Here is an 18,896-nt window from a genome sequence, read left to right on the forward strand (position 1 = left end):
TGTTTCAGTCTGTTGTGGTGATGTCGAGGTGTACCGATATAAGATGCTATGCTGGAAGTAGGTACTGCGTATCGCCATGTTCTTGGAGGCGGCGAAGTTCATGAGTCGAAGACCGTTTTCGTTCGTGAGCCGGTGTGCGCTGATCTTTCCAATAACCGGTCTGAATTCCTCCTGCTGATGAGCCTGAGTGCTGAGATTTCCGATAACGATTTTGACGTCATGTTTTAAACAGCTATCGGATGCACGCTCCCGCTGCGTGTGAAAAGCGTCCTTATCGTCATCGTTACTTCCTAGGTGATAGCTGTGTACGTCAATGATGCTAACGTTGTAGAAACGGCCTCTAATCCTTAACTTGTGCATTCTGTTTTCGATTGGCCACCACCGCTTTTGCATTTTGACCATCACAATGAAAGGTGTACCCAGCGCGTCGCAACTTCTCCTTCAGCTACTGACGGATGACAACATTGCCAACACCAACTAGTTGTGTCCAAGATTCAGCTGGTAGTCTATTGTGATTGTATGACACGTGGAGGTGTGAGATAGGAAATTGTGGTAGGTTGTGAACTCACCATTCGAATCCTTTCTGTGAGTAAGTTTCTAACACAAACGTTAGTAAAATGGACGAAAATTGCCGATTTTTCATGGGTTTACCTTTTTACGCACTGACGAAACTACGCATGCAGCATCAATCATATTAACCCGTGAGTCAGCAGAGAAAAATTGATAGTTCTATCAGTCGAACTCTAACCGTGATTTTGAAAACAGTGATGCTTCTCCTTCCAGAAGTGTGCGCGTTCAAATAACGCGACCCTGTTGCGTCAAAAAGGATACGTGCGGCAGTTCCTGAACACCGGATACGCCCATTCCGGCATCTACAACATGTCGGCACTATTGGACAACAACCAGAATATTGAAAGAAAACCCGTTCGGAGCCGGGTCGACGACCCTGAGCGACCAGAAGCTCCAAAGGACGCTGAAGAGGAAGACCTAGTGAAAAGTGACTACATCGCTGCGTGCGCTAAACCGGGAAGTCGGTGTAACCGGCCAAACAGTGAAAAAGAATCAGGTGAAAATATGGACATACATACCAGGAAGCAGTAGTCCCGTATACTAGTCTCGAAGTTTCAGGCAATGACGCAGCGGCAGCGGCTGAATAAGATGGTCAAATCAGTTTTCCCAGCAAATCAGGGCAAGGCGGTCGTGATGGACGACGATGACAACAACTGGCAGGGCACTTCGTATTTTACTTTCCCCACGAGTGTGTGAGTGAGTACCAAGGTGAAGTTTATCTCACACACCAAGTTTCCCAAGAAGGTGCTGCTGTGGCTGACAACTAGCGAGAAGGGGATGTCAAAGACGCTCTTTTTTCGCTCCAGACTTAAACAAGGAAATTCATAGTGCGAAGTTCCTGCCGTAATTTTCGTCGTCCATCAAAAAATACCTTAAGATCGAAGACGCGGTGTTTTGGCCGGATCTAGCGTTGGCCCACTACTCGAAGCGATCGTCCAACCGCTCAATGTCCCCAAGTTGTGCCCCATCGAGGATTTCGGGGCAAACCTGAAGCGTAAGATCTACTACATCTATACAACAAATTTGTAGAGAAAACTAAGAAGGAATTGATGAATAAAACAAAGCAAGAATTAAAAAATATGTTTTCATGCATGTTTTGTCCGCCATGTCGAATGTTCCGGTTGCCTGTCAGAAGACCGCACGCAAGATCGTAAATTTTTTCTTACGAGTAAGCCAACATAGTTACCTTTCATGGGAAATTTATCACACTCAATTATCTGCCTTAGTTATATTTTTACCACCATCCGAAAAAGGCCATTTTTTACCGCATACGTTACTATTGATTCTGCCGATTTCAAACCATTTTATTACTGATTTTCTTAAAGTTTGATTATAGTTCAACACAACAGTTCACAACACAATTCTTTGTTTGAGGATTTCAACCTTTGCAGTTCATCAGAATAAGATTGAAGAGGTATAGGACAAGAGTTATTACAGTTAATAGAAACCGTTTTTATTTATAAAACAACGACACTTCTCAAACTATTTTGAACGTGTGGTTTGATTGAAGTTTAGGACAATGTTAAGCTATTTTAGGCTTAGTATAAGAATGTTCCGTCAAAGCAAGATTGTTGGACCTCAGACCTTGTTAATGTTAATAATTGGTTCAAATTATGCATATTTAAAAAATATATAATACCCGTCGTCGTAAACTGAGTGGCACAGCAACGCGGACAAGTTATCAGTAGTACCATACATATAAAATAACTACGAAGTCTACCTAGATAGAAAACCGAGCACCAAAACGGAACAACAACAGATTCAATCGGTACTCCACAGCTTACCAAACCAGAGGCTGCACTAAAAGAACTCCACCTAACTGCTAGTTGTTCAATAAACTCTTCCACTATGATAGTAATCCCGTAAACGTGTGCGTCCGTACGTTAGTTGACTTTTGATGATTCTCATCAACAAAAGATTGGCCATCGTGAGCGAAAAGGTTCCCGCAATGGGAGTGCATTCCGTCCGCTGCATCAAATTTCGATCTACGATTTCAATCCAATTTCGAAATGGAAAATTGAAAATAGATATAATGAAATCTGTTATTAAATTTTATCGAAATTTAATTTAGGATTTGGAACGTGCTTCTCAGCTGCTTCTTGTTCGTCCCTTCCGTCCGGGCCACATCAAGCATCCAGCTGCCACTGCGCTGGCCGATAGAACGTGCAATGAACGAATGAACGCTCCATAGCCGTACACTTTTGGAAGTTACTGCCCGAAAATTCGATTTGTGTCAGCATGCAAATTTGGCTTGGTTCGGATGATAGCGTAAAAATTATCATCACCCAGTCTGTCGGAGCGATTCCGAATTCCAATACCCTGACACTGCAGCTTCCGTCTCGCGTCCCCTTAGTTAGTTTCTCCCCTGGTTCTCGCGGGTTCAGGGCTTGTAAATTGCCGGATTATAACTCAGTCGTTTCGAGAAAGAGGAGTAGTTACACCCATTCCAGTTAGTGGTACTCGTTTGCGTTGCTTGCCAGGGATTCGAGGATCGACGACGGTGCAAATTTTTATTTGCGAATAACAACAAAATCACAAAGCGAGAATAATTGAACTAATTGATAAAGTTTTACAGTAACTTTGCAATGAAATCCTGTTACGAAGTCAATTTCTATGATCATTTCTCGACTTTCTCGAATCAGGTTAAGTGATTGAAAAAATTTATTTATTGAACTATCGAACTTAACATTAATTAAAGCACACACAACCAGCAGTGAAGGATATCATATCCTTCATTGTTCTGCTATCATATGTGGTAAGTTGCAGAGGGCTGTACATGTGGCCAGAATGCCTCAAGGAACTTCTCCGAATTAACTATGATTAATTGAGTACGTTAAAAAAAATCAAGGTATGACTGTGATTTTCAATGGTTTATAGAAGTAGTGACGTGAAGTAATTTTGAAATTTCTATGCAACTTCTCATTACTATTGATCATACCGTGCACTAACAAAGCAAGATAATAATTCTCATATTATGCTACATTACAATCAATTAAGAAACTTCAATCGCACCTGCAACCGGCCGTGATAATGTGGACTCGATTGAGGTCCGTTTCGAAGAAGAACATAAACACGGTCACGGCCGGTGCTCCAACACGCTTCGAAAGGATTCGCACCATATCCTGTCACGTAGCCGTAGTTTATCAAAAAGAATGTGGGAGATTACTGCGCAGCTGCTCGAAGGCTTGTGTGGCAGGCGTACGTGCCTCGAAAGTGTCTGCAGATAAGCGTCAGCCAGCCTACCAGCCAGCAGCTTTACCTTGAAATACCTATGGCAGTAAATTATGGCAACCGATGCCAAAGAGGAAAACTGACAGCTGAATTGTTATGTGTCGTATTTCTCAACACAAAATTCAAAAAGGTAAACGTATGATATTCAACAGTGTAAAATCCAGAACTTTCTAAGCCGGTAGCTACTGTGGTTTTGCAAGTTTGGGCTTCTATATGTAGTTTACTTCTTGCCACGGGCTGTTGATGCTGGAATTTCCCAACATCATGCGACTGACACTCTCTGTTAAATTTCGTTTCGCGCAGATAAATTTCCTCGGAGATTTGGAAACTGCAAGCCATTTCTGACACCACGCAAAACTGGCGCAATCGTGCATGTTGTGTGTCGGAAAACGAACGGTCAACTCGTTTTGCACGCTGGGTGTTATGTTTCGACGCTGCCAGCGATTGTTATTAAATCAAATATAGTTTTGTCCGTTTCACGCTGGCGATGTTGGATTTAGTAACTCTCTTGTCGTATAGCTTGCTGGCAATGATTCGGTTAGTGCAGGTGATTACGCAATGGTTTATGACCCGTGCAGTTTGGTAAATGCGTCGGATTGCACGGGCACTATCCGCAAGTTGCACAGTAGCAGTTGGTAGGTACTGTGTTCGGTCCAGAATAAAGCGATTCGGAACAGGCGCAAAATTGGTTGGCCTCCAGGTACGGCCCGTCAAAATTGCAAATTGATGATCGCGGGTCGCAATGCAGTGCTGTTTCGAATGTATATTTGTAAACAGTTTGAACGATTGCCAAAAAAATGTCCGACAATCTAACGTGTAGCAGGTAATTATGTTAGGTTTTCTACCGCTAAATCGCTTCAGGAGATGTTTTGAATTCATTTTAACTTGTATTCATAGTCATCGTCACTATGTTTTTATAATAAAAACATTTTTATTTTCTGCAGAAAAACACTAACAATAACGTAATCCGCCTAGCGGCAAACGACGAACAGTATTCTCACATCACATATCATACCTAATTTTTTTTCCTGTGTGGGCTTATCACTGCGACCAGGGATTAGATCTATTGTGATATTGCCCAAGTGTTTTCTGTACTTCGCACTTCATATTATTGGCAGTATCACTATTGAAGTAAGTGATACGCTTGATGGGTGCTGAATCTGCGGCCGCCTAGGGGGGGTTCTCCGATAGCCAAGAGTGGACGTGATTCAGGTCCCCAACATCGAAAATAAATCCACCGCTATATGTGACGCTTCACAACCGTTCCGTGATAGGGTCCGTGATCGGTTACTTATAACACCGTTTGAGTGACTACACGCTTTTATTAACTTTTATTAACTAAACTAACTAACAATAATTTATTCACATCTAATTTTATACATTAAAAGAAGGCCATAGTGCGGCGAGAACGACCCTTTCCTATCCGTGACTGATCGGCAACTGGACTCCAACTCCTGGTTTCGCGCTATATTTGATCCGCACCGCTGCTGTGGTAGTGTTATCTCCCGCTTATCTCTGCTGATCCGTCTCTCGGAGTTTTATAGCTCTTGGCGGGATCGAGGATCGCAAGTGATGACGTCACTGGTACGCACAGGAGGGATGTGCATTTTTCCTACAACTCGTAGACATCCTCACCCACCCAGAAATATCTGGATTTCTGAAATAGAAGAACCTCTCGACTGGCTATAGGAAAGGATAGGATTAATGCGGACTGATGACATATTGCAAATTATTCGGCATTTTCGGGCAATGGCAAAAGGCATAGTTTCTCCACAGGACGTGTTAAAGTACCTGTGTCAGTTTTAAGGTCAACTACGCGTACAATTCCATCCGGTCCAGGGTGGATACATATAATTCTACCCATTTTCCAACGAGTGGGTGGCAGATTTTCGTCCCTTATAACTGCTAACCTGCCGATGTCTATTTGAATAGGTGGACGCCATCGTTTCATTCGTCACTGCAGCTGACACAAATACTCTCTCTGCCATCTCTTCCAAAAATCTTGAAGTAAACGCTGTATCAACTGCCAATGCTTTAAACGATTAATTGGAACTGTTTGCAAAGGGTAATCAGGAAGGGCTTGCAACGAAGAGCCGGTTAAAAAATGAGACGGAGTAAGCGGTTCCAGGTCGTTTGGATCGTCTGAAATAGGTGTGATCGGTCGTGAATTCAAGCACCCTTCCACTTGAACCAGTAGCGTGCTCATATCCTCTGGTGACGTAGTATGATTCCCGATGACACGTATCAAGTGATACTTTGCAGACCGAACAGCTGCCTCCCAAAGTCCTCCGAAGTGGGGCCCGCTGGGTGGGCTGAAATGCCAGTGAATACCTTCATCAGCACATGCTTTGGTTACACCTCCACCATGCCCTTTATCTGTCAGTAATCGTCGTAATTCCTGTAGCTTATTCCGAGCTCCTACAAAATTAGTTCCGTTGTCGGAATATATATCGGATGGTCACCCCCTTCTGGCGGTAAACCGACGTAGTGCCTGCAAAAATCGATCGGTTGACAAATCTCCCACGAGCTCCAAATGAACGGCCTTTGTGCAAAGGCACACGAATATAGCTGCATAAGTTTTTATAGCAGCTCGACGTGGTACTGGTCGTACATATATAGGCCCGAAATAATCTACTCCGGTTCGTGAAAAGGGTCGGGAAATAGTTGTGCGAGCAGGAGGTAGATCACCCATTTGTTGTTGTGCTGGAGTAGGCTTTGATCGAAAGCATTTATAACATTTATGCACTATTTGTTTAGCGAGATTTCGCCCTCCAAGTGGCCAGAAGCGCAGCCTTACCACACTAAGAAGTAGCTGCGGACCAGCGTGCATTAACTGGTGATGGTATTGTAGTAAGATGAGTCGAGTTAAATGGTGACGAGCTGGAAGAACAATTGGGTGTTTAACATTTTCTGGTTCCCTGGAGTGAATCAGCCGCCCACCAATCCTGAGTAATTTGTCATTTTCAGATATAAACGGTTTGAACCATCGCAATGGCGATCTATTTGAGACTGTTTCACCCTTCATTAGTGCCTTGTATTCCTCCGCGAATGCCTGCTGTTGAACGCGTTGAATTATCCTGTATTCAGCTGTCCTTAGCTCGTTTGTCGTAAGCCAACCAGTTCGCTTCACCTTGTTTGAGCCACGAAATAAATCTATAAATCGTAGGCACAGCGCCGTTTGCCGAATCAAATTAGTGTAAGAAGAAAATCGACTAATATACCAATCGTTAAAATCGTTTTCTATCGATGTAATTAGCGCAGTCACACCACGCTTCCTCTCCTCTTCGATTTCACCACACGCTGTTAGTTCCAAGGAATTTGGCCATTCGTTCGAATCTTGCTGCAGCCAGTTTGGTCCATGCCACCAAAAATTGTTATCGATGAGTTCCTCTGGATAGACTCCTCTCGAAATCAAATCTGCCGGATTGTGAATTCCTGGTACATGTCGCCATTCACACCCTTCGGTTAATGATTGTATGGTAGCTACTCTGTTGGCGACGAAAGCGGTCCAGGTGCTTGGAGGTGACTGCAGCCAACGCAACACGCACGTAGAGTCGGTCCAAAAGTGAGAGCTCACCATTAATCCGGTTGCCTTTTGGATCTGTCTGAAGAGAAGCGCAGCTAATCGAGCCCCGCACAGCTCTAATCTAGGGATTGTCACGCACTTTAGAGAAGCAACCTTGGACTTTGCTGAAAATAGTTGAACCATTACTCGCCCCTCCTTGTTTTGACTCCGAATATATAAACATGCCCCATACGCCTTCTGTGAGGCGTCTGAGAAACAATGTATTTCAACAGCTACAGCTTCTGCGATTATAATGCATCGGTTAACATGAATTTGATTTAGTAGGGGTAGCTGCTGATGGTATTTCCTCCATGCCTCACCCACCTTCAAGGGAAGAGGTTCATCCCAGCCGAGCCTCTGTTCATCCTCATCCTTCAGGGTCCATGACAGCTGCATAAACAATTTCGCCATCGTAATTGTAGCTCCCACCAGCCCAAGCGGATCGAAAAGTGTCGCTATAATTGAAAGTAATTGCCGTCTTGATAGTGTTGTTACATCGCTTAAGGGTGGAATATTGAACCCAAAGCCGAAGACATCCTTCCCCGGCTGCCATATCAACCCTAGAGTCTTTATGACTGGATCTGGATCCAATGTAATCCCTAGCGAGTCTTGAATTGCCAAACTGTCTTCCGGGATTCCGTCTAACACCTCTGCTGAATTCGATGCCCATTTCCTTAAATGAAATCCGCCGCTTTCCATTAACGCTTCAAGCTGTATTCTCAGGTTGGTTGCCTCTGTTACATTGTCCGAACCCGTTAGCACGTCATCCATGTATGTATCCATTGCGATTGCCCTTGCCGCGAGTGGATAGTGTTCCTCCTCATCCATTGCCAACTGTTTGAGCGTTCTTGTAGCCAGAAATGGAGCCGGTTTGGTGCCGTAGGTCACAGTATTTAGCTCGTAAGTAGCCACCTCCTCCTCCGGGGTTGGACGCCATAAAATCGATTGAAGTGGTCTCTCGTCTTGATGCACAATTATTTGTCGAAACATTTTTTCGACATCTGCTACCAGCATGATTTGCTTGGTTCGACAGCGAAGTATAATTATCCTAAGATCGTCTTGAATGGACGGGCCCGTGAGCAACACATCGTTCAGTGACACACCTGACGATGTTTTACACGACGCATCGAACACCACCCGAACCTTAGTGGTAGTGCTCGCCTCCTTGATAACCGGATGATGGGGTAAGTAGCAGCGCTTGACCGTCTCTTGGGTTGTGTTGTTGACCTTTCGCATGTGTCCTAGGCGAAGATATTCTTCCATAAACGAGCCATATTGTTTCCGTAGATCCTCATCCCTGGCCAACCTGCGTTCTGTTCCCAAAAGACGCCTATAAGCAATCCCCCTGGAATCACCTAATTTCGACATGATATCTTCTTGTTTAGGTAATGAAACGATATAACGGCCGTCCGCTGCACGCTTCACGGAATGGGTAAACAAATCCTCACAGCGTTTTTCTTCTGGTGAAAGATTGCAGTTCGACTCAATTTCTTCACACGCCCAAAATCGAGTCACCAGTTCCTCCAAATGATCTGTAGTTGACACGTTGCAACTAATCTGCATACTGTTTTCCGGTACCGACTGCGCACCACACACCACCCATCCGAAAACCGATTCGTGTAGCACTGGTAATTGTTTACTAATAACCATTTGGCGGCCCGTGCTAAAAAACTCGAAGAAAGACTCAATTTCAAGTACGATATCAATTCCTTTAGAAACGCCAAATGCCGGGTCCGCTAATTGAATACCTTGTGGAATCGGCCAGCCAATAGTGTCCACAGTGACTGTTGGTAGGTTTGCTGTCACCTTGGCAACACGAGAAAGCTCATCAAACGAGAAAAATTTGACACACGGGAACGTACCAATGCCCAAATTCGTTGCTTAACCTTAGTTGATCCTTGTCCGATCCCTGATACGAAAATATCTACCTTATCTCGAACAACCTGTAACCGCTGGTTTAATCGCGTTGATATAAAATTGCTCTCCGACCCCGAGTCGAGTAGAGCTCTTGCTTGTATCCGACTGCCACTGTCGTCCTCAATGACAATTACCGCCGTCGCCAGGAGAACTTGGGACGAATAATTAACCGCACCTGCCGCCACTGCCCTGGAGTTTGCCAGATTTGCCACTTGTGTAGAGGGGGTAGAGGTAATATGAGAAGGATTTGAGATTTCTCTCTGGCCGGACATATTAGAACCTTGAGTCCCCGACTCCTTAGCCTCATGTCCCTTTCCGCTCCGGAAACAAACCAGGGTGTGATGTCTTCCCTTACAATTTCGACAAGAGTATTTTGATTGACAGTCTTTCGCGTGGTGACCTTGTTTAAAACAGTTGCGACATAGCGAGTGAGCCCGTAGCATAGAATCCCTTTCCGCGACGGTCAATCCTTGAAATGTTGTGCACTGGTACAATGGATGATTTTCCTTGCATGCGACACAACGGGCACCTTGAGTTTGTGTTGTGTTGAAGCTGGTTTTAGACCCGACCAACTTAAACTTGCCTGTTGGTTGAGAAGACTGGCCACTCCTAGTGTCAGCCACCCTCGCAGGTAGAGATTCCAAAATTTCAATTCGCCTTTGAAGAAAATCGGTCATCTCCTTTAGTGAGTCCGTTTCTGAAGCAGCCGAGTGTTCTTCCCATCCTCTCCTTGTGAACGGATCTAGGCGCGAAGCGAGCAGGTTAACCAAAAGTAAATCCTTGTAATCCCCCGGTTGCACAATTTGGTCAAGCGTTTGAACGACACGTTGGAAAGTCTCCAGCAAAGCATGTAAATCCACGACCGATTCTTTAGATAAAGTTGGCAATTTGAAAAGCGTTTGGATTTGCCGTTTTTTCAGTTGCTTGCTGTTGTTGTATCGCCTTAACAGCATCTCCCATGCAACCTTGTAGTTAGCACTAGTGATTTTTATTGGTTCAATGAGGCTTTTAGGTTCACCCTGCAGGCATCCTTTCAGGTAATGAAATTTTTCTACCTCTGGTAAATCTGGCTTCCAATGAATGAGGGAGGTGAATAGGTCGCGGAAACCTAGCCAATCATCTATGTCTCCGTTGAAGGTTTGAAGTTTAATCTGCGGTAAGCGCACGTGATCAGTTGTGCTTTGTGACACTGAATCATTAGCTCGAATAGTTTGCTCCAAAACGGGTGGATCCTGTCTTTCCTTGGCTCTGTCCATAAGAAAAGACTTTGCCTTATAATACTGCTCACTAAATTCCTGCCTTTCATCATTGTATGTCTCCCCCTTCGAAACGTAGTCATCGTGAGCCTTAATTTCAATTAACGTGTCGCAAAATTTCTCCCACAGTTCATCAATCTTCTCCAAACGTACAGCCACATCACTAGCGGTCCTCTCTTCACTGAAGGATTCAACGAACTCCCATATGTCCTTAAATTGAGCTTGGACGTCTTTTAACCGCGTAACCAGTAACTTTAGTGTTGCTGTTTTCTTAGTCGTGGAAGCTGCAGCTGGCGCCATGTTGCTTCGTTGTTGCAGTAACCGATAAAGTTGATAATTTTAGTGTATTATCCGTTGAATGGTCCTAGCTTGGCTAGGCATATACTATGTGCAGCACTGACCTTACAAAAAAATAATATGCGCTAAAAGCGATCAAATTGATGATGAACCTGGTGATCATATATCGGGATGGCCGTGACACTCGGTGATTGGATGATTGTGATTAGACGCAGAAGAGAGGGGAAACGAATATGTAGTATCGAAATATGCCAGCCTCGGCTGGACATATACTGTGGTAACTCACCACACGAACCAATAGTGGTTGCAGCCCAATAGCATTCCACGGTCGAACAGAATGCCCAGCAATTCGTTAGTTAAGGGTTGTAGCCGGAGAGTATTTATATTTTATTAAAAGTGTGTATATCTGAGTCCCAGCTTCGGTGGGCACATACTATTTGTTCACTCACCTGGAGAAAAATGTTGCTGCGCTCCCAGGTGGAAGTGAATTACCAGCCTCTCCTTGTAGACCAGCCAGTCAGTCAGTCCCTTAGGCAAGAAAAAATTCTTCTCCTTTCCAGTATCCAGGTTACCGATATCAGAAATACGCGTGCGGTCGAAATCCAGATGTTGATTTAGCGTTATCGCTGCTCTGCGATGATGAATTGTACCCCTTGTAGTATAACTCCAATATGGCACACCAAGCCAAATGATGCCAGTAAAGCGCGGGATGAAAACCGAATCGCAATGGCCGCCAGTCGACTGTATTAATCCAATATCCGAAACGCCTTTGATCCAAGTACAATGGCGTAGTGACGCGATAGGTTGCCAATTAAACCAAATAAATCCGCCGTTCCAAATCCGGCTCGAAGGACCAGAATGATGGGTGCTGAATCTGCGGCCGCCTAGGGGGGGTTCTCCGATAGCCAAGAGTGGACGTGACTCAGGTCCCCAACATCGAAAATAAATCCACCGCTATATGTGACGCTTCACAACCGTTCCGTGATAGGGTCCGTGATCGGTTACTTATAACACCGTTTGAGTGACTACACGCTTTTATTAACTTTTATTAACTAAACTAACTAACAATAATTTATTCACATCTAATTTTATACATTAAAAGAAGGCCATAGTGCGGCGAGAACGACCCTTTCCTATCCGTGACTGATCGGCAACTGGACTCCAACTCCTGGTTTCGCGCTATATTTGATCCGCACCGCTGCTGTGGTAGTGTTATCACCCGCTTATCTCTGCTGATCCGTCTCTCGGAGTTTTATAGCTCTTGGCGGGATCGAGGATCGCAAGTGATGACGTCACTGGTACGCACAGGAGGGATGTGCATTTTTCCTACAACTCGTAGACAACGCTTATCATTTATATCCGTGCTTGTGTGTAAGCTTTACCTTTCCGTTTCAAGCTCACTACTCTACTATACCGAGCCTCTGTCCTTCCTAACAATATTGCCTAATTACAATTCCCTGGAGAGAACTTTCATACCAGTTTTATTATAACAGGGACTTATTTTTGTTGAAGGAGAGTCAACAGAGGTACTGTAGAATTCAGATTGAAGGAAAGATACTTGGTGGGAAGCCTGAGATTAAACCCATGCTAAAGTCCTTTGGCAACCAGATGACCTGATTCTCCTAAGATTCGAACCCACGACCATCCGCTTACCAAGGCGGACTCTGTAGCCTTGCGGCTACGGAGCTCTCCAGAATATACCTAATATTATAATACTATATTTAGGTACCACAAAGATTTTCGACAAGTTTTGCTAGCTAATGACTAGATGATGTTTCTATATAGGTTCACAACGTATGGTTTTGCTATTCGTACAACTTTATACTGAATTATAACTAAAACTTTATATACAAACGACTCATACCTATAGCAATTAATAATTGGCAGTTTGGTACGAGGAGTATCGTAACTCTACTTGAATCGGCACGTGCGTGTTTGTTAGAAAATTGTGAATAGTGATCGTGTGTATCGTTCTGGTTTCGAAAATACCCAAATGAGGTGGAAATTGGTCATTTTGGGCTGTTTTTTAAACCAGAAGTCGCCATCTTCGAATTCAAAATGATGTCTGAGGTCAAATTCTGTGCATCATTACGCTTTCGGCAATACCACTTTTTGGGTAGCATTTGGTCCTTTTCAGCTGTTTTCCGAAAACCGGAGGTCGCCATCTTAGATTTCAAAATAGCATGTGGCATCCATTCACGACATCTGGACACTATACTGGATCCAGAGACACTGATATTAGGTGGTATACAGGTTCCCCAGAAGTTTTCATCTTAGATACAAAAATAGCGTCTGTAGTCGATATTTGGCTCCTGTGCATCATCCCGATCATTGTAGGTTATTTTCCGAAAAAATTGGTAGAAATAACTGTTTCTTTTTCATGAGAGTTACGAACCCCCCACCTCCCCCCCCCTCCCTCGTCAGACTGTGGAGGGGTGTTAGACCATCATAGAATCATTTCTTGCCCTAATAACTACCATATGAGTTAGCAACGAGCAACAACGTTATTGCAATTTCACCAGACGAGTTGAGATCATTCCGGAAACCACAACAATCTTTCCCAGACCACCCAAACGATATCTACAGGAAATGCAACATAAGCATAACACCATCGTCTAGCTATCAGCAATGCATTCAAATACCCCCTTTGTTCTAGACGGAGCTGACCACAACGCGAGGTTTCTTCGTAGGTTAAGAGTCAATTGTAAATCAGTTCTTACTAAGCACCAAATAAAGAAGGAGCTCAGCTCCGATAAAAAATATATTTTTTCGACTTTCCCTTAAGGGAAGTCTTAACTGGCGCCCGAATAGGGACCCTAGTGTGAAATTAAGTTCAAAAGTGTTAAAGTGTCGAAACCAAAAAGAAGTATCACAACGTTAGAGTGAAGTGAACATCTTTTACCATCAAACACCGGATAGTGAAACTGTAAGAGGATTTCACATCCGCACTTTGAGCGAAACCTATCCCAATCGCAGAAGCAGCCGTACGAATCGGTCCCCAAGTATCCGGAACAGCTAACCACTCGTCCCGGCAAAAAAGGAATCTACCGACCGTACCGAGAAGGAAGGAAGTCACCTATCGGTCCCGACTCGACCTGGTTTCAATTGCAACCCGGCAATTGGTCGAGCTGAGGTAATAGGACTCGATAACATTCTGAGCAGGCGCTCAAGAAGATCTCCAGATTTTCCCTGTAAGAAGGATCGAAAACGGAGTCTACGTGTCCCGCAATCCCGTGGCATACCCACAGGATGCTCAGGCTAGTACTGTAAGTAATAAACCTTTTCTTAAAAATAAAAAAATCAAGCAGTAAAAATAAAGTGAAAGTGAAAAAGTGAAAGTAAATTTATATATAAGAATATTAAGCGATAGTAACCAAGAGTAAAAAAAATAGCCTTAAACAAACTGGAAGAATTGAACGAATTGTTCAAGAAATTAAATATAAAAATAAAAATGGCTCAGAATCCCATAGTAGACGATATCCTAAGCCGACTCGCAGCTCTCGAAACGGCAAATATCCCTCCAGCGTCACCTGACTACAGCGATCCACCGCTAATATTCACTCGTCCCGATGGATCCGCGGTAAACCCAGAATCTTTTGAGAAGATTCCAGATTTAGTAAAGGACTTACCATTTTTCACTGGTGAGCCAGGAGAATTAAACAATTGGCTCTGTGATGTTGACAGTTTGGTTAAGCTATACCAAACCAACACATCACATAGTATAGAACAGCAAAATAGATTTCACATGGTCTGCAAAACAATACGCAGAAAAATCAAAGGTGAGGCAAACGATGTGCTGGTAGCCTCCAATGTTAGCATCAACTGGAATGTCATAAAAAAACACTTCTCACATATTATGGCGAAAAACGAGACTTAGAGACATTAGACTACCAACTGATGAGCGTGCAACAAAAGAACGATTCACTGGAAACGTATTTCGACAAGGTAAACCGATTACTATCCCTAATCGCCAATCAGGTTAAAACGGACGACAGATTTACACACCCAGAGGCATCAAAGGCTCTGATTGAAACATATAATAAGAAAGCTATAGACGCCTTCATTAGAGGTCTCGACGGAGATGTCTATAAATTTATTCGCAATTACGAACCGACATCTCTGGCAGCAGCCTACAGCTACTGTATTGCATTTCAGAATGTAGAATGCAGAAAAATGTTAACCAGACCTAGGCATCATGAAATGGCAACACCACCCAGAAATTTGATTCCGCTCGCTCCACCTAGGATACCACCTAGAATGGCACCGAGACGAGACCCTGTACCATTCAGACCAGTACAAGTATTTCCCAACCACAATTTTAGACCACAACCAATTTTCCAGAATAACAGACCACCTCCACACTTCAATAACTTTAGGCAACCCCTACAACAACACATGAACCAACCGCCTAGAGTCCCTCAGAGAAATCCATTTAGACCCCCACCAGAACCTATGGAAGTTGATCAGTCAATTAGAACAAACCAAGTTAATTATGGTAATCGACCCCAACAACCAAACCCATCAAAACGTCCGAGACTTTTTAACACGGTAACCGGAAAATACGAAGACCCACCAGTTGAAATCGAAAACGACGAAAGAGTAGACTACTGCCCATCAGAAGACGAAGAATATTATCCCGAAGAATCCAGTACTTACCAACGCTACATGAGACAAGTCGAAAACCAAGAACGCGATCTTCCTGAAGAGGACATAGAAAACAATGCCGAGCTCAATTTTTTAGGATAAAATCCACTCTACCATACTTTCTTTATTATGGCAAAGCCAACAAACCACTCAAAATCTTAATCGATACAGGTTCAAACAAAAATTTCATTCATCCAAAACACACTAATATTTCACACAATGTGAAACAAACATTCCATGTATCCTCAGTGGGCGGGGATATAAAAATAGAAAAATATTCAAGAGGAAAGTTATTTTTACCTTATTCAGACGCCTTAATCAAATTCTTCCACCTAAAGGAACTAAAATCCTTTGACGCAATAATAGGACACGACACCCTGAAGGAACTCAAAGCAGTCATAGACACTTCAAATGAAAGATTAATTTTGGAAAATCAATTTGTAATCCCTTTACTTCAATACAAACTACAAGAAGTAAACAAGATCAACATCCGCGATAGTCACCTGGACGAATACCAGAGAAATGAACTCAACAAAATACTTAAGAAATTTCAAGATTTATTTCAACCTCCAGACGAAAAATTACCCTTTACTACCAGAGTAAAAGCAGACATTAAAACAACAGACGAAAACGCAGTATACAGCAAAACTTACCCATATCCACAAGCATTAAAATCAGAGGTCAACAAACAAGTGGAAAAATTACTTCATGACGGTATAATCAGCCCTTACCATTCACCGTATAATTCTCCCGTGTGGATCGTCCCAAAAAAATTGGACGCTTCTAACGAAAAGAAGTACCGAATGGTGATAGATTACAGGAAATTAAATTCGAAAACAATAAGCGACAGGTACCCTATCCCTGACACATCGGCAGTTTTGGCTAACTTAGGAGCAAACAAATATTTCACGACATTGGATCTGGCCTCAGGCTTTCACCAAATACCAGTGTCAGAAAAAGACATCGAAAAAACAGCGTTCTCAGTCAATAACGGGAAGTACGAATTTATTCGCCTACCGTTTGGATTAAAGAACGCTCCTTCTATTTTTCAAAGAGTGATGGATGATGTTCTCAGAGAACACATCGGAAAAATTTGTCACGTATACATAGATGACATTATAATTTTTAGCAAAACATTTGAAGAACATCTGAAAAATCTAGAAATAATCCTCCAAACATTACGAAAAGCCAATTTCAAAATCCAACCAGACAAATCAGAATTCTTGAAAACAGAAGTCGAGTTCCTAGGATTCATTGTATCAGAAGACGGACTAAAGCCTAACATGAAAAAAGTTGAATGTATCCGGAAGTACCCGGAACCCAAAAACCTCAAGGATTTGAGAGCCTTTCTCGGACTCTCTGGCTATTACAGACGTTTTGTAAAGGATTACGCTAAACTCGCGAAACCCCTTACAAAGCTTTTAAGAGGGGAGGATGGCCACCGCCAAATTCCGAAGAATCAATCAAAAAACCATGCAATCAAACTGGACGAAGAAGCAATCAACTCATTTAATACACTTAAAGATATATTATCATCTAACGACGTCTTAACCTTTCCAGATTTTGAGAAGCCTTTTATCCTCACCACAGACGCATCAGATATCGCACTGGGAGCAGTTCTGTCTCAACAATTTCCAGATGGAGAACGACCAATAACTTTTATTTCTCGAACTCTTTCCAGCACAGAAGAAAACTATGCAACCAACGAGAGAGAGATGCTTGGTGTCGTGTGGGCACTCCACAACTTAAGGAACTTCATATACGGAGCAAAATTAAAAATCTATACAGATCATCTCCCACTCACATTCACATTATCACCTAAAAACAATAATGCTAAGCTGAAACGTTGGAAGGCATTTCTTGAGGAACACGATTACGAAATGTTCTATAAAGCCGGAAAGTCCAACGTGGTGGCTGATGCACTATCCAGAATCCAAATTAACTCATTAACCGTAACCCAACATTCAGCAGAAGACGACGACAGCTCGTACATACCCTCCACAGAGGCCCCAATTAATGTGTTCCGCAACCAGCTGATTTTTCAGATCGGACCGAATTCATCATATGAATTTAATGTCCCTTTTGAAAAATTCACCAGACATATATTTGTAGAACAACAATTCACTATCGACTTTCTAAAAGACAAATTACTAAGATTTCTAAATCCCGGAGTCCTGAACGGTATATTTACAGACGAACCAACTATGGGAACCATCCAAGAAATTTATAAAACCCACTTTAATCCTAAAATAACTAGAGCAAGATTCTCGCAATTAAGAGTCGAAGATCTTGAGGACGAAGAACGCCAACTTGACGAGATAAAAAACATTCACAACTTTGCGCATCGTAACGCAAAAGAGAATTCACTACAACTCGTTAAACGATTCTTCTTCCCTGGGATGCATAAACTCATCCAAAATTATGTTAAAACTTGCGAAATCTGCAAAACAGAAAAATATGAGAGACAACCACAAAAATTCATACCGGTTAAAACACCCATTCCCCAATATCCCGGAGAAATAGTTCACATAGATATATTTTTGTACAACGCGAATAACCTCTTCATATCGTCATTAGATAAATTCTCAAAATACCTAAAAATACGACCCATCAAATCCAAAGCCATCTCAGACATAAAAGACGTTCTTTTACAACTTCTTTACGATTGGGACTTGCCTGCCCATATCGTTATTGACAATGAGAGCTCATTCGTATCAAATGTTGTAGAGCAAATGATTCTAAATTTGGGAGTACAAATTTTCAAAACCCCAGTTAATAGATCGGAAACAAATGGCCAAGTAGAAAGATGCCATTCTACAATTCGAGAAATAGCTAGGTGCACTAAAGCACTAAATCCAGATATGCCCGTGAAAGTACTTATTCAAGAGGCAACACACAAATATAATAACACCATACATTCCTTCACAAAAAATACTCCAAAAAACATTTATATAGGTGAGAGTAGGAACAACGCAACATACGAGGAGATAGCCACAATTCGAAACAAAAATAACGAAAAAATATTACAACTTTATAAAAACAAAGACGAGAAAATAATACCAAAGCTCTATCAGCCATACACTATTGACTCTTACGCATATGAGAAAACGTGCTCCAAAAACAAAAGGAAAAGTAGATATAACATAGTCAAAATAAAAGAGAATCACAGCACATATATTATAGATTCAAATAACAGAAAAATACACAAATGTAACCTAAGGAAGGATCCACATGAATAATCATCCTCTTAATATCTTTTCAGACTCGCCCTCTGCGTGTCTAATATGCAGGCATCCATACAAATTCACGACTTGACAAATAATCCTTTGGCCATTATACCACTTGGAAAAGCAAGAATAAAGACAGGACACATACGTATTATCCATCCAATCGACTTGATACAAATCGGAAAAACT

The 18,896-nt window shown here is 42.6% G+C and overlaps 1 protein-coding gene across 1 annotated transcript; it reads right to left on the reverse strand.

Moving 5' to 3' along the window:
• Positions 1-795: 795 nt before the first annotated feature.
• Positions 796-10,839, reverse strand: LOC129728356 (uncharacterized). The gene is made up of 3 exons (XM_055686793.1): positions 9,229-10,839; positions 7,691-9,172; positions 796-888 (listed from the first exon to the last, which is right to left on the reverse strand). Exons 1-3 carry the CDS (start codon positions 10,837-10,839, stop codon positions 796-798), a joined length of 3,186 nt encoding a protein of 1,061 aa, XP_055542768.1.
• Between the last annotated feature and the right edge of the window lie 8,057 nt (positions 10,840-18,896).

This window comes from Wyeomyia smithii, chromosome 3, assembly GCF_029784165.1.
Source record: "Wyeomyia smithii strain HCP4-BCI-WySm-NY-G18 chromosome 3, ASM2978416v1, whole genome shotgun sequence".
Lineage (NCBI taxonomy): Eukaryota > Metazoa > Arthropoda > Insecta > Diptera > Culicidae > Wyeomyia > Wyeomyia smithii.